Below are 14945 nucleotides of genomic sequence, written 5' to 3'. Positions count from 1 at the left end.
CTAAATATGAATTGTTCATTTCTAGACCAGAAATACATATATTTTAAAGATAAAATAAACCATTTAAAAAAGAAAAGGGAAATATGCTGTCTCACCATTGTCGTTTGATGTCTGTTTCTCTGTCTTCTTCTGCACTGGTAGATCAAGTCACTTGTGCCCGCTTCGCCACCTTCTGGAAAGGAGGGAGCATTGACCGAGGTCTGCAGTACTTGTTCGTGATGTCACATATGGGAGCGAATTAGTTCATATTGTTTCTAAATATTTAACTAGTAGGTTATTAAGATTATACGCTTCTATTATAAACGATTTGACGCTATAAGAGAGCTAGACCCAGAAATTATCGTGAGAGTACGCTGTTTACAAACAAGCTCTGTAGTTAGGGTCTCGCGAGACTTTCACAGTCTGAAGGTTACCATCCTTGGTGGTTACCATCTTGCTGCGATCCCATGTGCGATCCCTATCACTACTAATGTATTTGGGATCCATAATAAAATAATGGGAAGTGTTGAAACTTTTGAGTGTCTTGAAGATTTCAATACATGTCTTCAGCAGTATGAGGAGGACACGAACACAAAATTTATCGTTTTGAAGAGCGATCGTGCATTTGGGAAAAGTGGTATGTTTTAAAAGCGATCCCATCTCAAGTTTTACGTTTTAATGAATGATCTTTAATATGATCATAGTCAGAGTTGCCGCCTACTCTAGATATTTTTGGTGGTAACTTGTGGTCCTGCACATTTAGTGTTTTTCTAAACGATTGGGTTGAAACAGCAAATCCCCTTAGACCTACATTGAATTAAGAACATGGACCATATATTGACATAACATATGAATATCATAAAGATTTTTTGGTGGTTTGAGTTGTATTGCTGCACAAATCACCTAGCAACAAACAACGCCCTAGCAACCCCACAAACCTTGCAACCTTGACTGCAACTAGAAACTATCTTAATTGATTTGTTTGTTGAGTTTATTTTTATTATCAGTTATCTTGCCCAAAACAACCACTCAGAACACCTTAGCAACCTCATTGCATTGCCCTAGCAACCACTTAGCATACTTTGGCAACTATCCATAGGTCCACTCAAATTTCTTCTCCTCTATGCTTTATTCCCAATGTAGATTTGACAGTGGAAAAACAGCTGCAGTGGGAAGTGAAGATTGTTCCGTTCAATGGCATGCCTTTTAAGATTATTGGGAAAAAGACATACGTATGTCACCAAGGAAGAGACAAGCATGCCAAAGCCAAACAAAGATGTCAGAAGAGTAAAGTACGAGCTTCTCGCACAAATGTCTGATCAAATTTTTGACTGACCTCATGACATTGACATTTATGCTCCATCTTGTCTTCTGTTTCAGGCAGAAGATCATGAATATCCATGTCTGAAAACAAGACGCTTGATGCAACCAACTAAAAAAATGGGTTGTCCTGCGACCATAAATGTGATTCATATTGTGAGGTTTCCTGAGTATAAGGTAAAAACTTACAGGGTTAGTTTTCTCAACCTAAAGCCACCCTAGGTTTATATTACTTTCTTCTTTCTTGTTTGTGTTTGTGTTGCCAGATAACTGAAGATAACCCTTACCAGAAACGAGAAAAGTCATCAGCTGTTAGAGAAGCACTAAGACTCGATCCAAAGCGTGTGCGAACAGAAGAAATGTTTGCAGCCAGTTTCCCAGATATTAAGGAGCATCAAAACCACCCCATTGATGGCAAGGTTTGTGCCGTACGATTGATCTTAAGTTATGACAGATTTACTTGGCCGTTGGTTATTCAGTTGTCCCAATTAGTTTGTATATTAATAATATTAATTATTATTTGATCTCTGTATCAAAAATGAAATATATGAAAGCTTGTTTCAGCCACTGAATAAAAAAAAATAATAATAATTGCGAATTTTTATCTCACAATTGCGAAATATGAATTCAGAATTGTGAGAAATATATAGTCGCAATTGCGAGATATAAAGTCTATATTCTGAGAAATAAAGTGTCAATTGCAAGATATAAATTCGCAATTCTAAGAAATAAAGTCGCAATTGCGAGATATAAAGTCGCAATTATTAGAAATAAAGTCACAATTGCGAGATATAAAGTCGCAATTCCAAGAAATAAAGTCGCAATTGCGAGATATAAAGTCGCAATTTCAAAAAATAAATCGCAATTGCGAGATATAAAGTCGCAATTCTAAGAAATAAAGTGTCAATTGCGAGATATAAAGTCGCAATTCTAAGAAATAAAGTGTCAATTGCAAGATATAAAGTCGCAATTCTAAGAAATAAAGTTGCAAATGCAAGATATAAATTCGTAATTCTAAGAAATAAAGTCACAATTGTGAGATATAAAGTCACAATTCTAAGAAATAGTCGCAATTGCTAGATATAAAGTCACAATTCTGAGAAATAAAGTCGCAATTACGAGATAAAAAAGTCGCAATTCTAAGAAATAAAGTCGCAATTTCGAGATATAAAGTCGCAATTCTAAGAAATAAAGTCGCAATTTCGAGATATAAAGTCGCAATTCTAAGAAATAAAGTCACAATTGCGAGATATATAAAGTCGCAATTTCGAGATATAAAGTCGCAATTTCGAGATATAAAGTCGCAATTCTAAGAAATAAAGTCACAATTGCGAGATATATAAAGTCACAATTCTAAGAAATAAAGTCGCAATTTCGAGATATAAATTCGTAATTCTAAGAAATAAAGGGACAATTGTGAGATATAAAGTCGCAATTATGAGAAATAAAGTCGCAATTGTGAGAAAAAAGAGACAATTTGGACTCTCACAATTCTGACTTTAAAACATAATTGCGACTTTATATCTCGAAATTCTGACATCTTTACTCAGAATTGTGAGATAAAAACTCGCAATTGCGAGTTATCAGGCCAACTCTAAGGGGGGGAAAAAAGACTAACTTTTTTTCCCCTCAGAACAGTTTATATCTCACAATTCTGATTTTACAACAGTTTGTTTATAACATGCAATTGCGACTTTATATCAATCAATTCTGACTATTTCTCGCAATTCTGACTTTATAACACGCAATTGGACTTTATATCTCACAATTCTGACTTTCTATGACTTTTTGTTTTTTTGAATACTTTTTGTTTTTTTGAATACTTTAGATCCTAGCAAAGATGCAAGGATCTAAAGTGACAGTAAAGACATTTGTAACGTTACAGACAATTTCTGTTTCAAATAAATGCTGTACGTTTGAACTCTCCATTCATCAAAGAGCCCTGAAAAACATCTATCATGGTTTCTCCACAAAAAATTAAGTAGCACTGAAGTATTATGTGACACTGAAGATGAGAGTAATTATGCAGAAAATTCATATTTATATCCCGGGAATAAATTACATTTTAAAATGTTTAGTTTTACTGTATTTTTGATCAAATCGCTGCAGCCTTAGTGAGCATAAAATACTTATTTTAAAACCATTAAACAACATATCGTAAAAACTTTTGAATGGTACTGTATCCTGGGAAAATGATGGGTAATTTCATTTTGTTCTGCTTTAACTTGCAGGAATCAAGAGACATTTGGAACATCATAAAAAAGGTCAAAGCAGGAGACAGGAAGTCCAGTGTGGACCATCATAATCTACAGGTAAAGTCTCAAGATTGAGGTGCTGTTACAAATAAACTGGCAAAGTCAACATGAAACCACATTCAAAACCAGTTGCTTCTGTAATATGAATGTATTTCCAAGTTAAACATAATGCACGAAAAATGTAGGATGGGATCTGAGTTTATCCCCCAGGAATTTGAATGGTGACGCGTCGTTGTACCAGAGGTGGAGAAGCTTGAGTAGTGTTTTGCCTGAAGCTCCTTGATTTCACCACTAGATAGCGTCATTTCAACCCTGCATTACTCCTCCTTTGTAAAATGGTTCTAACAGTCTCACCTGTGTTGAATTACTCACGGTCTTGCGACCAAAGGCAGCCGGTGATAATTCTCGGACTGAGTCAGACATTTAGGAAGATCAAGGACGCCCACACCAGAGACCCGAGCTCGAGCCCTAGCTGGATCAAAACAGAGATATTAACAGAAGACATTTTTGTTTTTTGGAATAACATGCATGAATGACTCATTCACAATAAGGATTGAGGAAGCAACTAGTCAATTTGGATTTCATGTTAACGCTTTTTGAACACTGATCATGTTTTATGTTGCAGTATTACATTCAAAATTGATTCAAAGAGATTATTTGAGAGGTTATATGTTGTAGGCCTTGGTAAACACATGGAAGGAAGAGGGCTGTGCCATTGAGTACAGACCCTCTCAGGAGGAAGAGGATGATAGCGTGGGGAAGATGTTGCTGTGTTTGCAGACGCCATGGCAGAGGAGGCTTATGTTGCTGTATGGACAGCATATGTGCTTGCTAGATGAGACATATCGAGCGGGCAGGTGTGTTTGTTCAAGCTGAATATCAACTCTGTAGGTTTTTTTAGACCAGCTTTACAGCAGAATTGAATTAGATCGTTATTGTCCTGTTTATCACTGTAAAGCTGCTTTGAAACTATCTGTAATGTATAAAGCCCTATAATTACTTGATTTGACTCCCATAGGGCCAACAAGGGAGTGCTAGGGGGCCCTTGGAAAAGTTTAGAGAAATGCAGTGTAAAAAATATAAAAATAAAGAAATAATAAAAAAGATGAATTACAAATTTAGTTGACTAAACTACAAAATCTTGAATTAGGTTACCAAATAATAAACACAAACATTTGATATTTCTATCTAATAACTATAAAAATAAATTATTTTTTTATTTTCCAGAGAATAGAAAAAATGCAATGTAAAGTAATTGACACATGTATAATATTAATGTATTATTTAGGTTTTTATACTTGAAAATATATAACTGCCTTTTAAACTTTAGGATGTGGGTGCCTCGCTTGAGTATGATCATATTTGTGGGTCGATGGCTACAGAAAGATTGAAAACCTCTTATCTGTACATAGTGCACAAAAATAAAAACCTCAAAATGGTTTATCTGTCTTTTTCTCACAGAAATTCACAGCCACTCTTCTTTCTGTGGGTGAGGACAAATGTCAGCTACGCTGTGGTTGGAGTGTTTGTAACTCAGACAATGACTAAAGAAGTCATTGCAGAAGCCTTGAAGGTGTTTCAGAAGTGGAATTCAGACTGGAATCCATCACACTTCATGGTGGGCTTCTGTGAGGTGGAAATTGGTGCTCTGGAGGAGGTGTTTAAAGGTACTTTTGGATGTTTGGATGTTTTAAAAAAAACTAAAACAATTAGTTCTTAGGACAGATGGTTCTATATGGTTGGATCATTTTATCCTTTAAACAGTTTAACACACCACACCGTGTAGCCTACACACCACAAGTGCACATGATCATTTATGGTAATGATCTTTCAGCGCTAAATCCTTTTTTTTTTCTATAGATTTTTATCTAGCTCCAGACGCGCTTCTTTTATGTCCTTTCAGCTCCATGCTTGTTGCTTCTCTCCCCCAATAAAGACATAAAGCGCTGCGTTGCTGTATAACTAAGAGCTTCAGTCAGATGACGTGGTTCTTTTAACAGTAGCGCAAATAGAGTGGCGAGCTGCAAAAGAGATCGATAGAGATTGAAGAGATTATGAAATGATTCAAATGAAAACGTTAAAATGGTTTTACCTGAACTTAGTTTTCAAAATTAGTAATAAAGCAATTGCAGTTGTATCATTTAAAGATACATGCATGAAAACAGCACATTTTTAAAAATGCAGTAGCACCTCATTGCAGTACACGAAATCCAGGGGGCAGAGTTGGGTTCAGATCTAGGTGGGGGAGTTGGGTTAGGGATCAGGGGGTGGAGATTGTTAGGGGTGGGGTTAGGGATCAGGGATCAGAGATGGGTAGGATTAGGGGTGGGGTTAGGGATCAGGGGGCGGAGATGGTAGGGGTGGGGTTAGGGATCAGGGATCAGAGATGGGTAGGATTAGGTGTGGGGTTAGGGATCAGGGGGCGGAGATGGGTAGGGTTAGAGGTGGGGTTAGTGATCAGAGGGCAGAGATGGTTAGGATTAGGGGTGGGGTTAGGGATCAGGGGGCGGAGATGGTTAGGATTAGGGGGCAGAGATGGGTAGGATTAGGTGTGGGGTTAGGGATCAGGGGGCGGAGATAGGTAGGGTTAGAGGTGGGGTTAGTGATCAGGGGGCAGAGATGGTTAGGATTAGGGGTCAGAGATGGGTAGGATTAGGTGTGGGGTTAGGGATCAGGGGGCGGAGATAGGTAGGGTTAGAGGTGGGGTTAGTGATCAGGGGGCAGAGATGGTTAGGATTAGGGGTGGGGTTAGGGATCAGGGGGCGGAGATGGGTAGGATTAGGTGTGGGGTTAGGGATCAGGGGGCGGAGATGGGTAGGATTGGGGGGGGTTGGGATCAGGGGCGGAGATGGGTAGGATTAGGGGTGGGGTTAGGGATCAGGGGGCAGAGATGGTTAGGATTAGGGGGCAGAGATGGGTAGGATTAGGTGTGGGGTTAGGGATCAGGGGGCAGAGATGGGTAGGATTAGGTGTGGGGTTAGTGATCAGGGGGCGGAGATGGGTAGGATTAGGGGGCAGAGATGGGTAGGATTAGGTGTGGGGTTAGGGATCAGGGGGCAGAGATGGGTAGGATTAGGTGTGGGGTTAGGGATCAGGGGGCGGAGATGGGTAGGGTTAGAGGTGGGGTTAGGGATTAGGGGGCAGAGATGGTTAGGATTAGGGGTGGGGTTAGGGATCAGGGGGCAGAGATGGTTAGGATTAGGGGTGGGGTTAGGGATCAGGGGGCAGAGATGGTTAGGATTAGGGGGCAGAGATGGGTAGGATTAGGTGTGGGGTTAGGGATCAGGGGGCAGAGATGGGTAGGATTAGGTGTGGGGTTAGGGATCAGGGGGCGGAGATGGGTAGGATTAGGGGGCAGAGATGGGTAGGATTAGGTGTGGGGTTAGGGATCAGGGGGCGGAGATGGGTAGGGTTAGAGGTGGGGTTAGTGATCAGGGGGCAGAGATGGGTAGGATTAGGTGTGGGGTTAGGGATCAGGGGGCGGAGATGGGTAGGGTTAGAGGTGGGGTTAGGGATTAGGGGGCAGAGATGGTTAGGATTAGGGGTGGGGTTAGGGATCAGGGGGCAGAGATGGTTAGGATTAGGGGTGGGGTTAGGGATCAGGGGGCAGAGATGGTTAGGATTAGGGGGCAGAGATGGGTAGGATTAGGTGTGGGGTTAGGGATCAGGGGGCAGAGATGGGTAGGATTAGGTGTGGGGTTAGGGATCAGGGGGCGGAGATGGGTAGGGTTAGAGGTGGGGTTAGGGATCAGGGGGCAGAGATGGTTAGGATTAGGGGGCAGAGATGGGTAGGATTAGGTGTGGGGTTAGGGATCAGGGGGCGGAGATGGGTAGGGTTAGAGGTGGGGTTAGGGATTAGGGGGCAGAGATGGTTAGGATTAGGGGTGGGGTTAGGGATCAGGGGGCAGAGATGGGTAGGATTAGGTGTGGGGTTAGGGATCAGGGGGCGGAGATGGGTATGATTGGGGGGGGTTAGGGATCAGGGGGCGGAGATGGGTAGGGTTAGAGGTGGGGTTAGGGATCAGGGGGCAGAGATGGTTAGGATTAGGGGGCAGAGATGGGTAGGATTAGGTGTGGGGTTAGGGATCAGGGGGCGGAGATGGGTAGGGTTAGAGGTGGGGTTAGGGATTAGGGGGCAGAGATGGTTAGGATTAGGGGTGGGGTTAGGGATCAGGGGGCAGAGATGGGTAGGATTAGGTGTGGGGTTAGGGATCAGGGGGCGGAGATGGGTAGGGTTAGAGGTGGGGTTAGGGATTAGGGGGCAGAGATGGTTAGGATTAGGTGTGGGGTTAGGGATCAGGGGGCGGAGATGGGTAGGATTGGGGGGGGTTAGGGATCAGGGGGCGGAGATGGGTAGGGTTAGAGGTGGGGTTAGTGATCAGGGGGCAGAGATGGTTAGGATTAGGGGGCAGAGATGGGTAGGATTAGGTGTGGGGTTAGGGATCAGGGGGCGGAGATGGGTAGGGTTAGAAGTGGGGTTAGAGATTAGGGGGCAGAGATGGTTAGGATTAGGGGTGGGGTTAGCGATCAGGGGGCAGAGATGGGTAGGATTAGGTGTGGGGTTAGGGATCAGGGGGCGAAGATGGGTAGGATTGGGGGGGGGTTAGGGATCAGGGGCGGAGATGGGTAGGTTTAGGTATATGTAAGGTGGGAGGAGTTGGATCTGGATGTTAATAGAAGAGAAATATCAAAAATGTCTTGTCGGATTTTGGACCACTTCAGATGTGGTTCCATTTTCAATTTTTCTCTAAATTCTGAACACACAGTAACTTTTGGTGGTCAGGTGAAGTTAATAAACCTGTTAATATTATCCCTGTGTGTCATATGAGTAATATGAGGAAGAGTGATTAATATTGTATACATTTCATATCTTGATTTTAGGAATACTAAAAATATTTCAATTTCAGGGGGCCTTCCTAACATCTGTGTGTGAAATTACTGTTTTCTATTCACCCTTCCTTGTAGTCATGCAGGCTGTCGCATTGAGTTGAGGAGATTGAGAAGACAGATGCTACAAATGTGACAAATGAACAATATCTTTGTCATTATAGGTTCTAAAGTCCTCATCTGTGATTTTCACAGAGAAAAGGCATGGATGGAGTGGACAGGAAAAAGGGAAAATGATGTGACATGTCAGGAAACGGTTCTTAAACTTCTACAGGCTATTGCAGATTCTCAGACGAATGAGGACTTCGAGAACAGCACTGTTACCCTTCAGCAACATCCAGACTGGCAGTCGAATAAAAAACTGAGAAGTTTTTTCAGAAAATGGCTTCGTCATGCAGAGGCGAGTATATTACTTCTGTGGAAGTTCTATTAATAATCAGTAATGATGATGGTGTGAAAACTACTGATGCATATTATGCTCTTTGGTTTCCTGAACTAGAAATGGGTGAGTGTGTTCAGAAATGAAAACCTGAATGAAGCCGTCTTCACAAATAAAGGTGTTGAAAGACAAAAGGAAGTCCTGAAGCATTCCTACCTTAAAGGTCACAGAAACTGCAGCCTGCGCAAAACTCTAATAGTCATTATGAGAGACTTCCTCCCGAGATCCTATCAAAAGTAAGAACTGGATTATTGTGGAAAGTCATCTGACGCCATAAGTCATAAGACTTAGATATATTTTGGTGAGATTCATCCAATGATTTTGAAACCACATATAAATTTGGCTGACTAAAAATGTGTTTTTCCATATACAGATACATTGAATTGAATATCAAATGCTCACGTAAATACAGCGGAAATGTGCCTTGTTTTCTAAGAGACAGACCAAGAATAATGGCTCAACACATCATGAAAAGGCACAAAGAGTCGCTGCTCTTCAATGCAAGAGACATAACGTCTGCTGGGGAGTACGTCTTCCGTGTTCAGAGCCGGACTTCACAGGAAGAACATCTGGTGAACTTTGGAAAAGGCGATGAGATGCCTTCATGTACATGCACGGACTGGAGCAGACATCTTCTCCCATGCCAGCATTTCTGTGCTGTGTTTACCTTAGTTCCTGGATGGAGTTGGGAGAATCTGAGCTCTGCTTACCGTAAGAACCCTCTCTTCACATTTGACGAGGTTTGCCTTGGACAATCTAGGACACTTCCTCTTACTTCTGCTGATCTTCAAGGTGAAGAGCTTCTGAAGAAGAATTCGGACAACGATGATAGTCCAGAGGGAGACGGCTGTACCTCCACTCCCGAGAGAAGTCCGTCTCCTGCTGCTCCCTCACAGAGCATCCTGATCACCCCTAGTGTTCAAGCAGAAAAAAGGGAGACATGCGGTACCTTGTTAAAGGAGATATCGGATTTGACATGCCACATACATGATGGGACATTTCTAGATTCAGTAACTGATCGCCTTACAAATCTTTTAGAAGATTTGAGGCGACACATTCTCCACGATGACATCCTTGACCTTTCCTACACCCCTCCATCCAAGAAAATGTGTTTGCCGCGCACCCAGAGCCACTCAACACAATCCCAGAAAGATGTCCTTTATCTGGAATAGTTGGTGATGCGGGCAACAAGTGACTTTTAAGGTGTTGCTTCTCGTGTGCATCGTGATTCATACAAATTTTTGTCATTAAAATTCGTGATTTTGTAGGTTTGCGTGGTATTTTGAACTGTAGTCTCTCCGGTTCTTGAGATATAATATTGGTGATGTAGCTTCACGGTCTGGGCTGGTAACTGAAAGGTTGTGAGTTTAAACCCTGGATGTGGTGGTGGATCATTGTTCTGTACGGTCCTGACAAAACCAGACTGCTCATTAAAATAGCCATCTTGAGCATTTTATTTTTTTTAGCAGAAGACAGAAGTAGAATGTGGCAAGCAGGACAAGGCCGAGAACTGTGAGAACGTAGCGAGTGCCAATGGAGCTTCCCTGAAATTTGTTACATAAAAGTAAAAGTTACATTTTATTTGATATGACTTGTGCAGTCAAAGTTGGTTTGCCAACTGTAAATTAGTAACATTGCAGCTTTTCACAAAGAATGCCAAAAAAGTTAAAAACAACAAACAGAGTATAGAGTGATGGTGTCTACGCTAATATTAGCCTCTCTGTTTATCCCGAGTGACCCTCTATGGTGGACCCATCCCAGCTCATCCTTTAAGGAGTAGTTCACTTTTAAAAAAAACTTTTGCTGTTAATCTACTCCCCCCATGTCATCCAAGATGTCCATGTCTTTCTTTCTTCAGTCAAAAAGAAATTAAGTTTTTTGATGAAAACATTCCAGCATTTTTCTCCATATAATGGACCTCAATGGGAACCAAAAGGTTCAAGGTCCAAGTGAGAGTTTCAGTGCAAACTGTTCAAAGGGCTTTAAACGATTCCAGAAGATGAATAAGGGTCTTATCAAGTGAAACGATCGCTTTTTTAAAAAAAAATAACAAAGTTTAAGTTTTATAAGCTCAAATGGTCGCCTTGCTCTGTTCTGTGATGTGCGTTCGTGACTCTCCTGTTCGAACTCGTTCATCAAAATGAACAAATCTTTTTCCGAGTCAATTCCTTCATTTCATTTGTTGAATGAACCAAATGACACGAAAAAAGATTCGTTCATTGACTTCGAACTAGAGAGTCATGGGTTCAAGGTTTTTTTCTCCATCCTGTCACCTGATGGAGTTTTATTTCCTTGCCACTGTTGCCTTGGCTTTTGGCTTGCTTAGTTGGGGACATTTAATATTCAACAATATTATTAATCTGTGTGGTATTATTTTCATGTTATCACTGTGAAGCTGCTTTGATACAATCTGTATTGTCAAAGGCGCTATATAAATAAAGGTGACTTGACTTGACTAGAGTAATATTGGCATTTGTTTAGAATATTACTCACAATTTTTTTAACATTACCTACACATCTGTGGTTTATGGCTGGAAAGAAACCCTCACTTGTGGTTGATGCAGAGCTCTATAAGTACTCCTTCATGGGCTTCGGAGGAACACTGAGGTTTCGATTCTGAAAGCTGCTGGTTAAAGATTATCTGCTAAGATGCTCCGCAACGTCTTTCTTGTCAGCTTGCTCATATATGCAGGTAAAATCATCACTATTTCAGTTCTAAAATTACTTCTATTTTGGATATCTCATTGCTGCTTGTGTGTTAATGGACATGGCCTAAAATCACAAGAACTTACAGAATAATAAACACGCGTGAATCATTTGCTTTAACTTGGCATTAATTGTTCATTTATTTTTAGTCTGCGCAGATCACTGGGAGGATCGTGAAGTGGGTTCTGCCGAGGAAGAACTTGAGGAACTTGAAGAAATCCTTGTAAGCTTCTCCTGAGTTTGTTTAAAGGGATACTCCACTTTTTGGGGGGGCTCATTTTACAACTCCCTCAGAGTTAAACAGTTCAGCCGATTTTCTGATATTTAGAAGAATATCAGTAACCAGACAGTTTCTGGTCCCATTGACTTCCATAGTGTTAATTTTGTCCTACTATGGAAGTCAATGAGACCAGAAACCTTCTGGTTACTGATATTCTTCTAAATATCAGAAAATCGCCTGAATGGATTCGAAAATGGTAAAACTCAAACGTTTAACTCTGAGGGAGTTGTAAAAATGAGTCTATTTCAAAAAAAAAAAAGAAAAAAAAGTGGAGTATCCCTTTAAAAATTGTATACTTTAAAAATAATGACCTTATGTAAAGCATTGCAACTCTGTTGCATCAGTTGAAGGAAAGTGAGGAAAAAGGGGGGAACACTTTTCACATTGTTGCATGCGATTAACAGGTAGTTATAGATAATTTAGTTAATTATGATTTGTATTGTCTGATTGAGTCAGTGCAGAGAGTTGTGGAGATGAAAAGAATTATTATCTGCTTTATAACCGGTTTCCTATTTTGTTGTGTTTTCAGCTTGACGGCGTGATGAAAGAACAGATTTTTACCAGGTGTTCGATATGTAAATACATCATGAAGAGGGTGAAAAAGAAAATCTCCACTAAGGCATCTCCGGTGAGTACCACGATTACTGTCGCAGTGCCTTTCACAACAGCTTTTACTAATGACACACTTTCCCTCAGGATGCAATCAAAGACAAGCTGAACAACACCTGTGAGAAAGCCGGGCCACTGAAGTCTAAGTGCAAGCACTTTGTTGAGAAGTATTTGAAAACTTTGATTGATGAGCTGATGACTGATGACGGGCCAAAAACCATCTGTGTTAAAGTCCATGCCTGCAAGTAAGTGGCACAGTAATATGCAGTGTTTGGGGTAACTCATTAAGTAACTTGAAAACTGAGTTTCGCAATATTGCAATTCATTACTTTTCAAAGTGACTTTCCCCAAAACTGGTAATTTGGTGAAACATAACATAAGGAGATTTTGAATAACTTTTTTATTATTATTTGTTCTAGGCCAGAACCACCACCCATAAAGAAGTTATTTTTTTCCTCATGATCCTGCTTTTAACAACTTCTGAAAAAGAATACATTATAGCTGGGAAAGCATTAAATGCATTACAATGAAAGCAAAATAAAATTATATGAATCAAACAATCAATGTTTTCTTTCATTTCGGGTTGAATCCTTATAAGCTAAATCAAAAGTGTTTGCAATACATCATTAATAATATTTAACAGAACAAAAGGCTTTTTGATGATATTCAAAAACTAAATGTATAACAATATTTACCAGATCCTAGTAGTGTCTTTGCCAGTGAGGTCTAAATAAAACCAAATTATTATTTTTTTAAAAGCTTGTGTTTCCAACAATGAATGCAGATGCTTGTAGGATAAGAGCATTGCAATAAAATAGCTCAGTCAAAAAAAATGTATATATATATTGAACACTCAATATAATAATAGGATAAATATTTGTTCAGTCTGCTGTGATTATGACAGGTTTACATGAGCTTCTGATGGATCTGCAGTTGAATGAAGTGTTCTTGTGGCTAACCACCACTCCTTCCAAAAGTAGGGCATAGTCAAGAGTTCCCATCACTGTTTCGCACTGTCACACCATTAAAGTGCCAGGCTGATTAGATGAGGGTATTTCTGAATGATGTCTTGCATTGTGTGACTACACGAGTGCACTTCTTTATGAGTGGCTGAGGACACGCTTTTACTATAGCAACAATCCTGTGAAAAAAAAATATCATTTCATGCTTTTAAAGGGATACTCCACTTTTTTGGGAAATAGGCTCATTTTACAACTCCCTCAGGGTTAAACGTTTGAGTTTTACTGTTTTCGAATCCATTCAGCTGATTTTCTGATATTTAGAAGAATATCAGTAACCAGACAGTTACTGGTCTCATTGACTTCCATAATAGGAAAAAATAAATACTATGGAAGTCAATGAGACCAGAAACTGTCTGGTTATTGATATTCTTCTAAATATCAGAAAATCGTCTGGGTGGATTCGAAAACGGTCAAACTCAACTGTTTAACTCTGGGGGACTTCTAAAATAAGCCTATTTCCAAAAAAGTGGAGTATCCCTTTAAGGGCCCCGAAATCAGGCAGTGATAAAGCAAATCTAACATTTGATGTTTAGATGTAGCTTGCAATAAAAAAAGTTTGGGGTCAATAATATATATATATATATATATATATATATATATATATATATATATATAATATTATTTAGCCAGGAAGCATTAAATTGATCACAATAAGTGACAGTAAATACATTTATACTGTTCTATTTCCAATAAATACTTTTCTTTTAAACTTTCTATTTATCAAAGATTAAGAATCCGTGGAAAAATAATGAACATGTGCATTAGAGAAAAACAGAGTTCATTGTACTTTAAATATTTGAGTATGAAGTCCAAAAAGACTTTTCTGTCCGTACAATTCAAGTATACATAAATAAAATGTTAACCCTCCATGGGACATCATCATTTATAAATGGCACAAAGAAACTTGCATTTAAAATGCTATAATAATATTCAACCCCCCCCAAAAAAAAAAAATTTGTTTTTTTTTATTTTAGTATTATAATATGACATCCCCAAAATCTATGTGCAATGGGCTTGACGTTTTTGGCAACAAGTAGGTGCCCACACTTCTTTGCACTTGACCACTTGCCTACTTACTTGACATATTTCCTGTATTTAGCCCAAGTGTTTAAGTAGGTGTGACGACTGCAAGTGTGTGAAAACCTTTTGATTACCCAATGGGACGCAATTGTAGTATTGCAAAAATGTGTTGCAAAAATATTTTGCTTTTAAAAGAAACTTCTAAATGTCTGGTCGGTATAGTCTCATGTTTGTTCGTCTAATATGTAACAGAAAACACAATTTAATATTGTGGTGCTTTTAATTAAAGGATAAAAAGCAGTTGCAAATGTTGTTCAAAATACATGTATCATACTCATCTTAACAATATGTTTTACTACCAAATTGCATGTAATTTATAATTAATGTAACTGACAGTGGAATGTTTTCCTCGCTATCTCACGCTATAT

At 39.7% G+C, this 14945-nt stretch overlaps 3 protein-coding genes across 4 annotated transcripts in view; 2 read left to right on the top strand and 1 right to left on the bottom strand.

Moving 5' to 3' along the window:
* Positions 1 to 227, bottom strand: part of psmc1a (proteasome 26S subunit, ATPase 1a) — a 6280-nt gene extending 6053 nt beyond the window's left edge. Inside the window, exon 1 of the mRNA XM_039681808.2 lies at positions 96 to 227. Within this exon, the coding sequence (XP_039537742.1) occupies positions 96 to 98 (3 nt within the window). The 5' untranslated portion in view covers positions 99 to 227. The remainder of the gene's footprint in view (positions 1 to 95) is intronic.
* A 69-nt stretch (positions 228 to 296) lies between these two features.
* On the top strand, positions 297 to 11335 carry LOC120485971 (uncharacterized). Of its 2 annotated transcripts, none has more exons than XM_089120151.1 (10): positions 297 to 616; positions 1123 to 1271; positions 1360 to 1476; positions 1566 to 1718; positions 3531 to 3611; positions 4233 to 4411; positions 5016 to 5221; positions 8606 to 8841; positions 8941 to 9116; positions 9317 to 11335. In XM_089120151.1, the coding sequence occupies exons 1-10, from the start codon at positions 496 to 498 to the stop codon at positions 10050 to 10052; spliced, it is 2154 nt and encodes a 717-aa protein (XP_088976277.1). In that variant the 5' UTR covers positions 297 to 495; the 3' UTR covers positions 10053 to 11335. The 2 variants fall into 2 exon arrangements, with proteins under 2 accessions (XP_088976277.1, XP_039537741.2); XM_039681807.2 differs by having other exon boundaries at positions 299 to 616; positions 9254 to 11335.
* A 127-nt stretch (positions 11336 to 11462) lies between these two features.
* On the top strand, positions 11463 to 13039 carry LOC120486005 (prosaposin). Its single transcript, XM_039681841.2, has 5 exons — positions 11463 to 11572; positions 11736 to 11809; positions 12396 to 12494; positions 12563 to 12720; positions 12895 to 13039. The coding sequence occupies exons 1-5, from the start codon at positions 11530 to 11532 to the stop codon at positions 12935 to 12937; spliced, it is 417 nt and encodes a 138-aa protein (XP_039537775.1). The 5' UTR covers positions 11463 to 11529; the 3' UTR covers positions 12938 to 13039.
* Positions 13040 to 14945: the final 1906 nt, after the last annotated feature.

The sequence above is a fragment of the Pimephales promelas genome, chromosome 15, assembly GCF_988280905.1.
Source record: "Pimephales promelas chromosome 15, fPimPro1.hap1.1, whole genome shotgun sequence".
Taxonomy (NCBI): Eukaryota; Metazoa; Chordata; class Actinopteri; order Cypriniformes; family Leuciscidae; genus Pimephales; species Pimephales promelas.
Note: the sequence above shows the minus strand (reverse complement) of the source record. Positions and strands in the feature narration are given on the sequence as shown.

What these genes read in the sequence shown, in the direction of transcription:
- LOC120485971 (XM_039681807.2), top strand. Translation starts at nt 496, where the DNA reads ATGGGAAGTGTTGAAACTTTTGAGTGTCTTGAAGATTTCAATACATGT. An exon ending in AAAGATGTCAGAAGAGTAAA is followed by an intron (nt 1,272 to 1,359) that starts GTACGAGCTTCT and finishes CTTCTGTTTCAG; the next exon opens with GCAGAAGATCATGAATATCC. An exon ending in TGGACCATCATAATCTACAG is followed by an intron (nt 3,612 to 4,232) that starts GTAAAGTCTCAA and finishes TATATGTTGTAG; the next exon opens with GCCTTGGTAAACACATGGAA.
- LOC120486005 (XM_039681841.2), top strand. Translation starts at nt 11,530, where the DNA reads ATGCTCCGCAACGTCTTTCTTGTCAGCTTGCTCATATATGCAG. An exon ending in AGGAACTTGAAGAAATCCTT is followed by an intron (nt 11,810 to 12,395) that starts GTAAGCTTCTCC and finishes TTGTGTTTTCAG; the next exon opens with CTTGACGGCGTGATGAAAGA. An exon ending in GTTAAAGTCCATGCCTGCAA is followed by an intron (nt 12,721 to 12,894) that starts GTAAGTGGCACA and finishes TATTTGTTCTAG; the next exon opens with GCCAGAACCACCACCCATAA.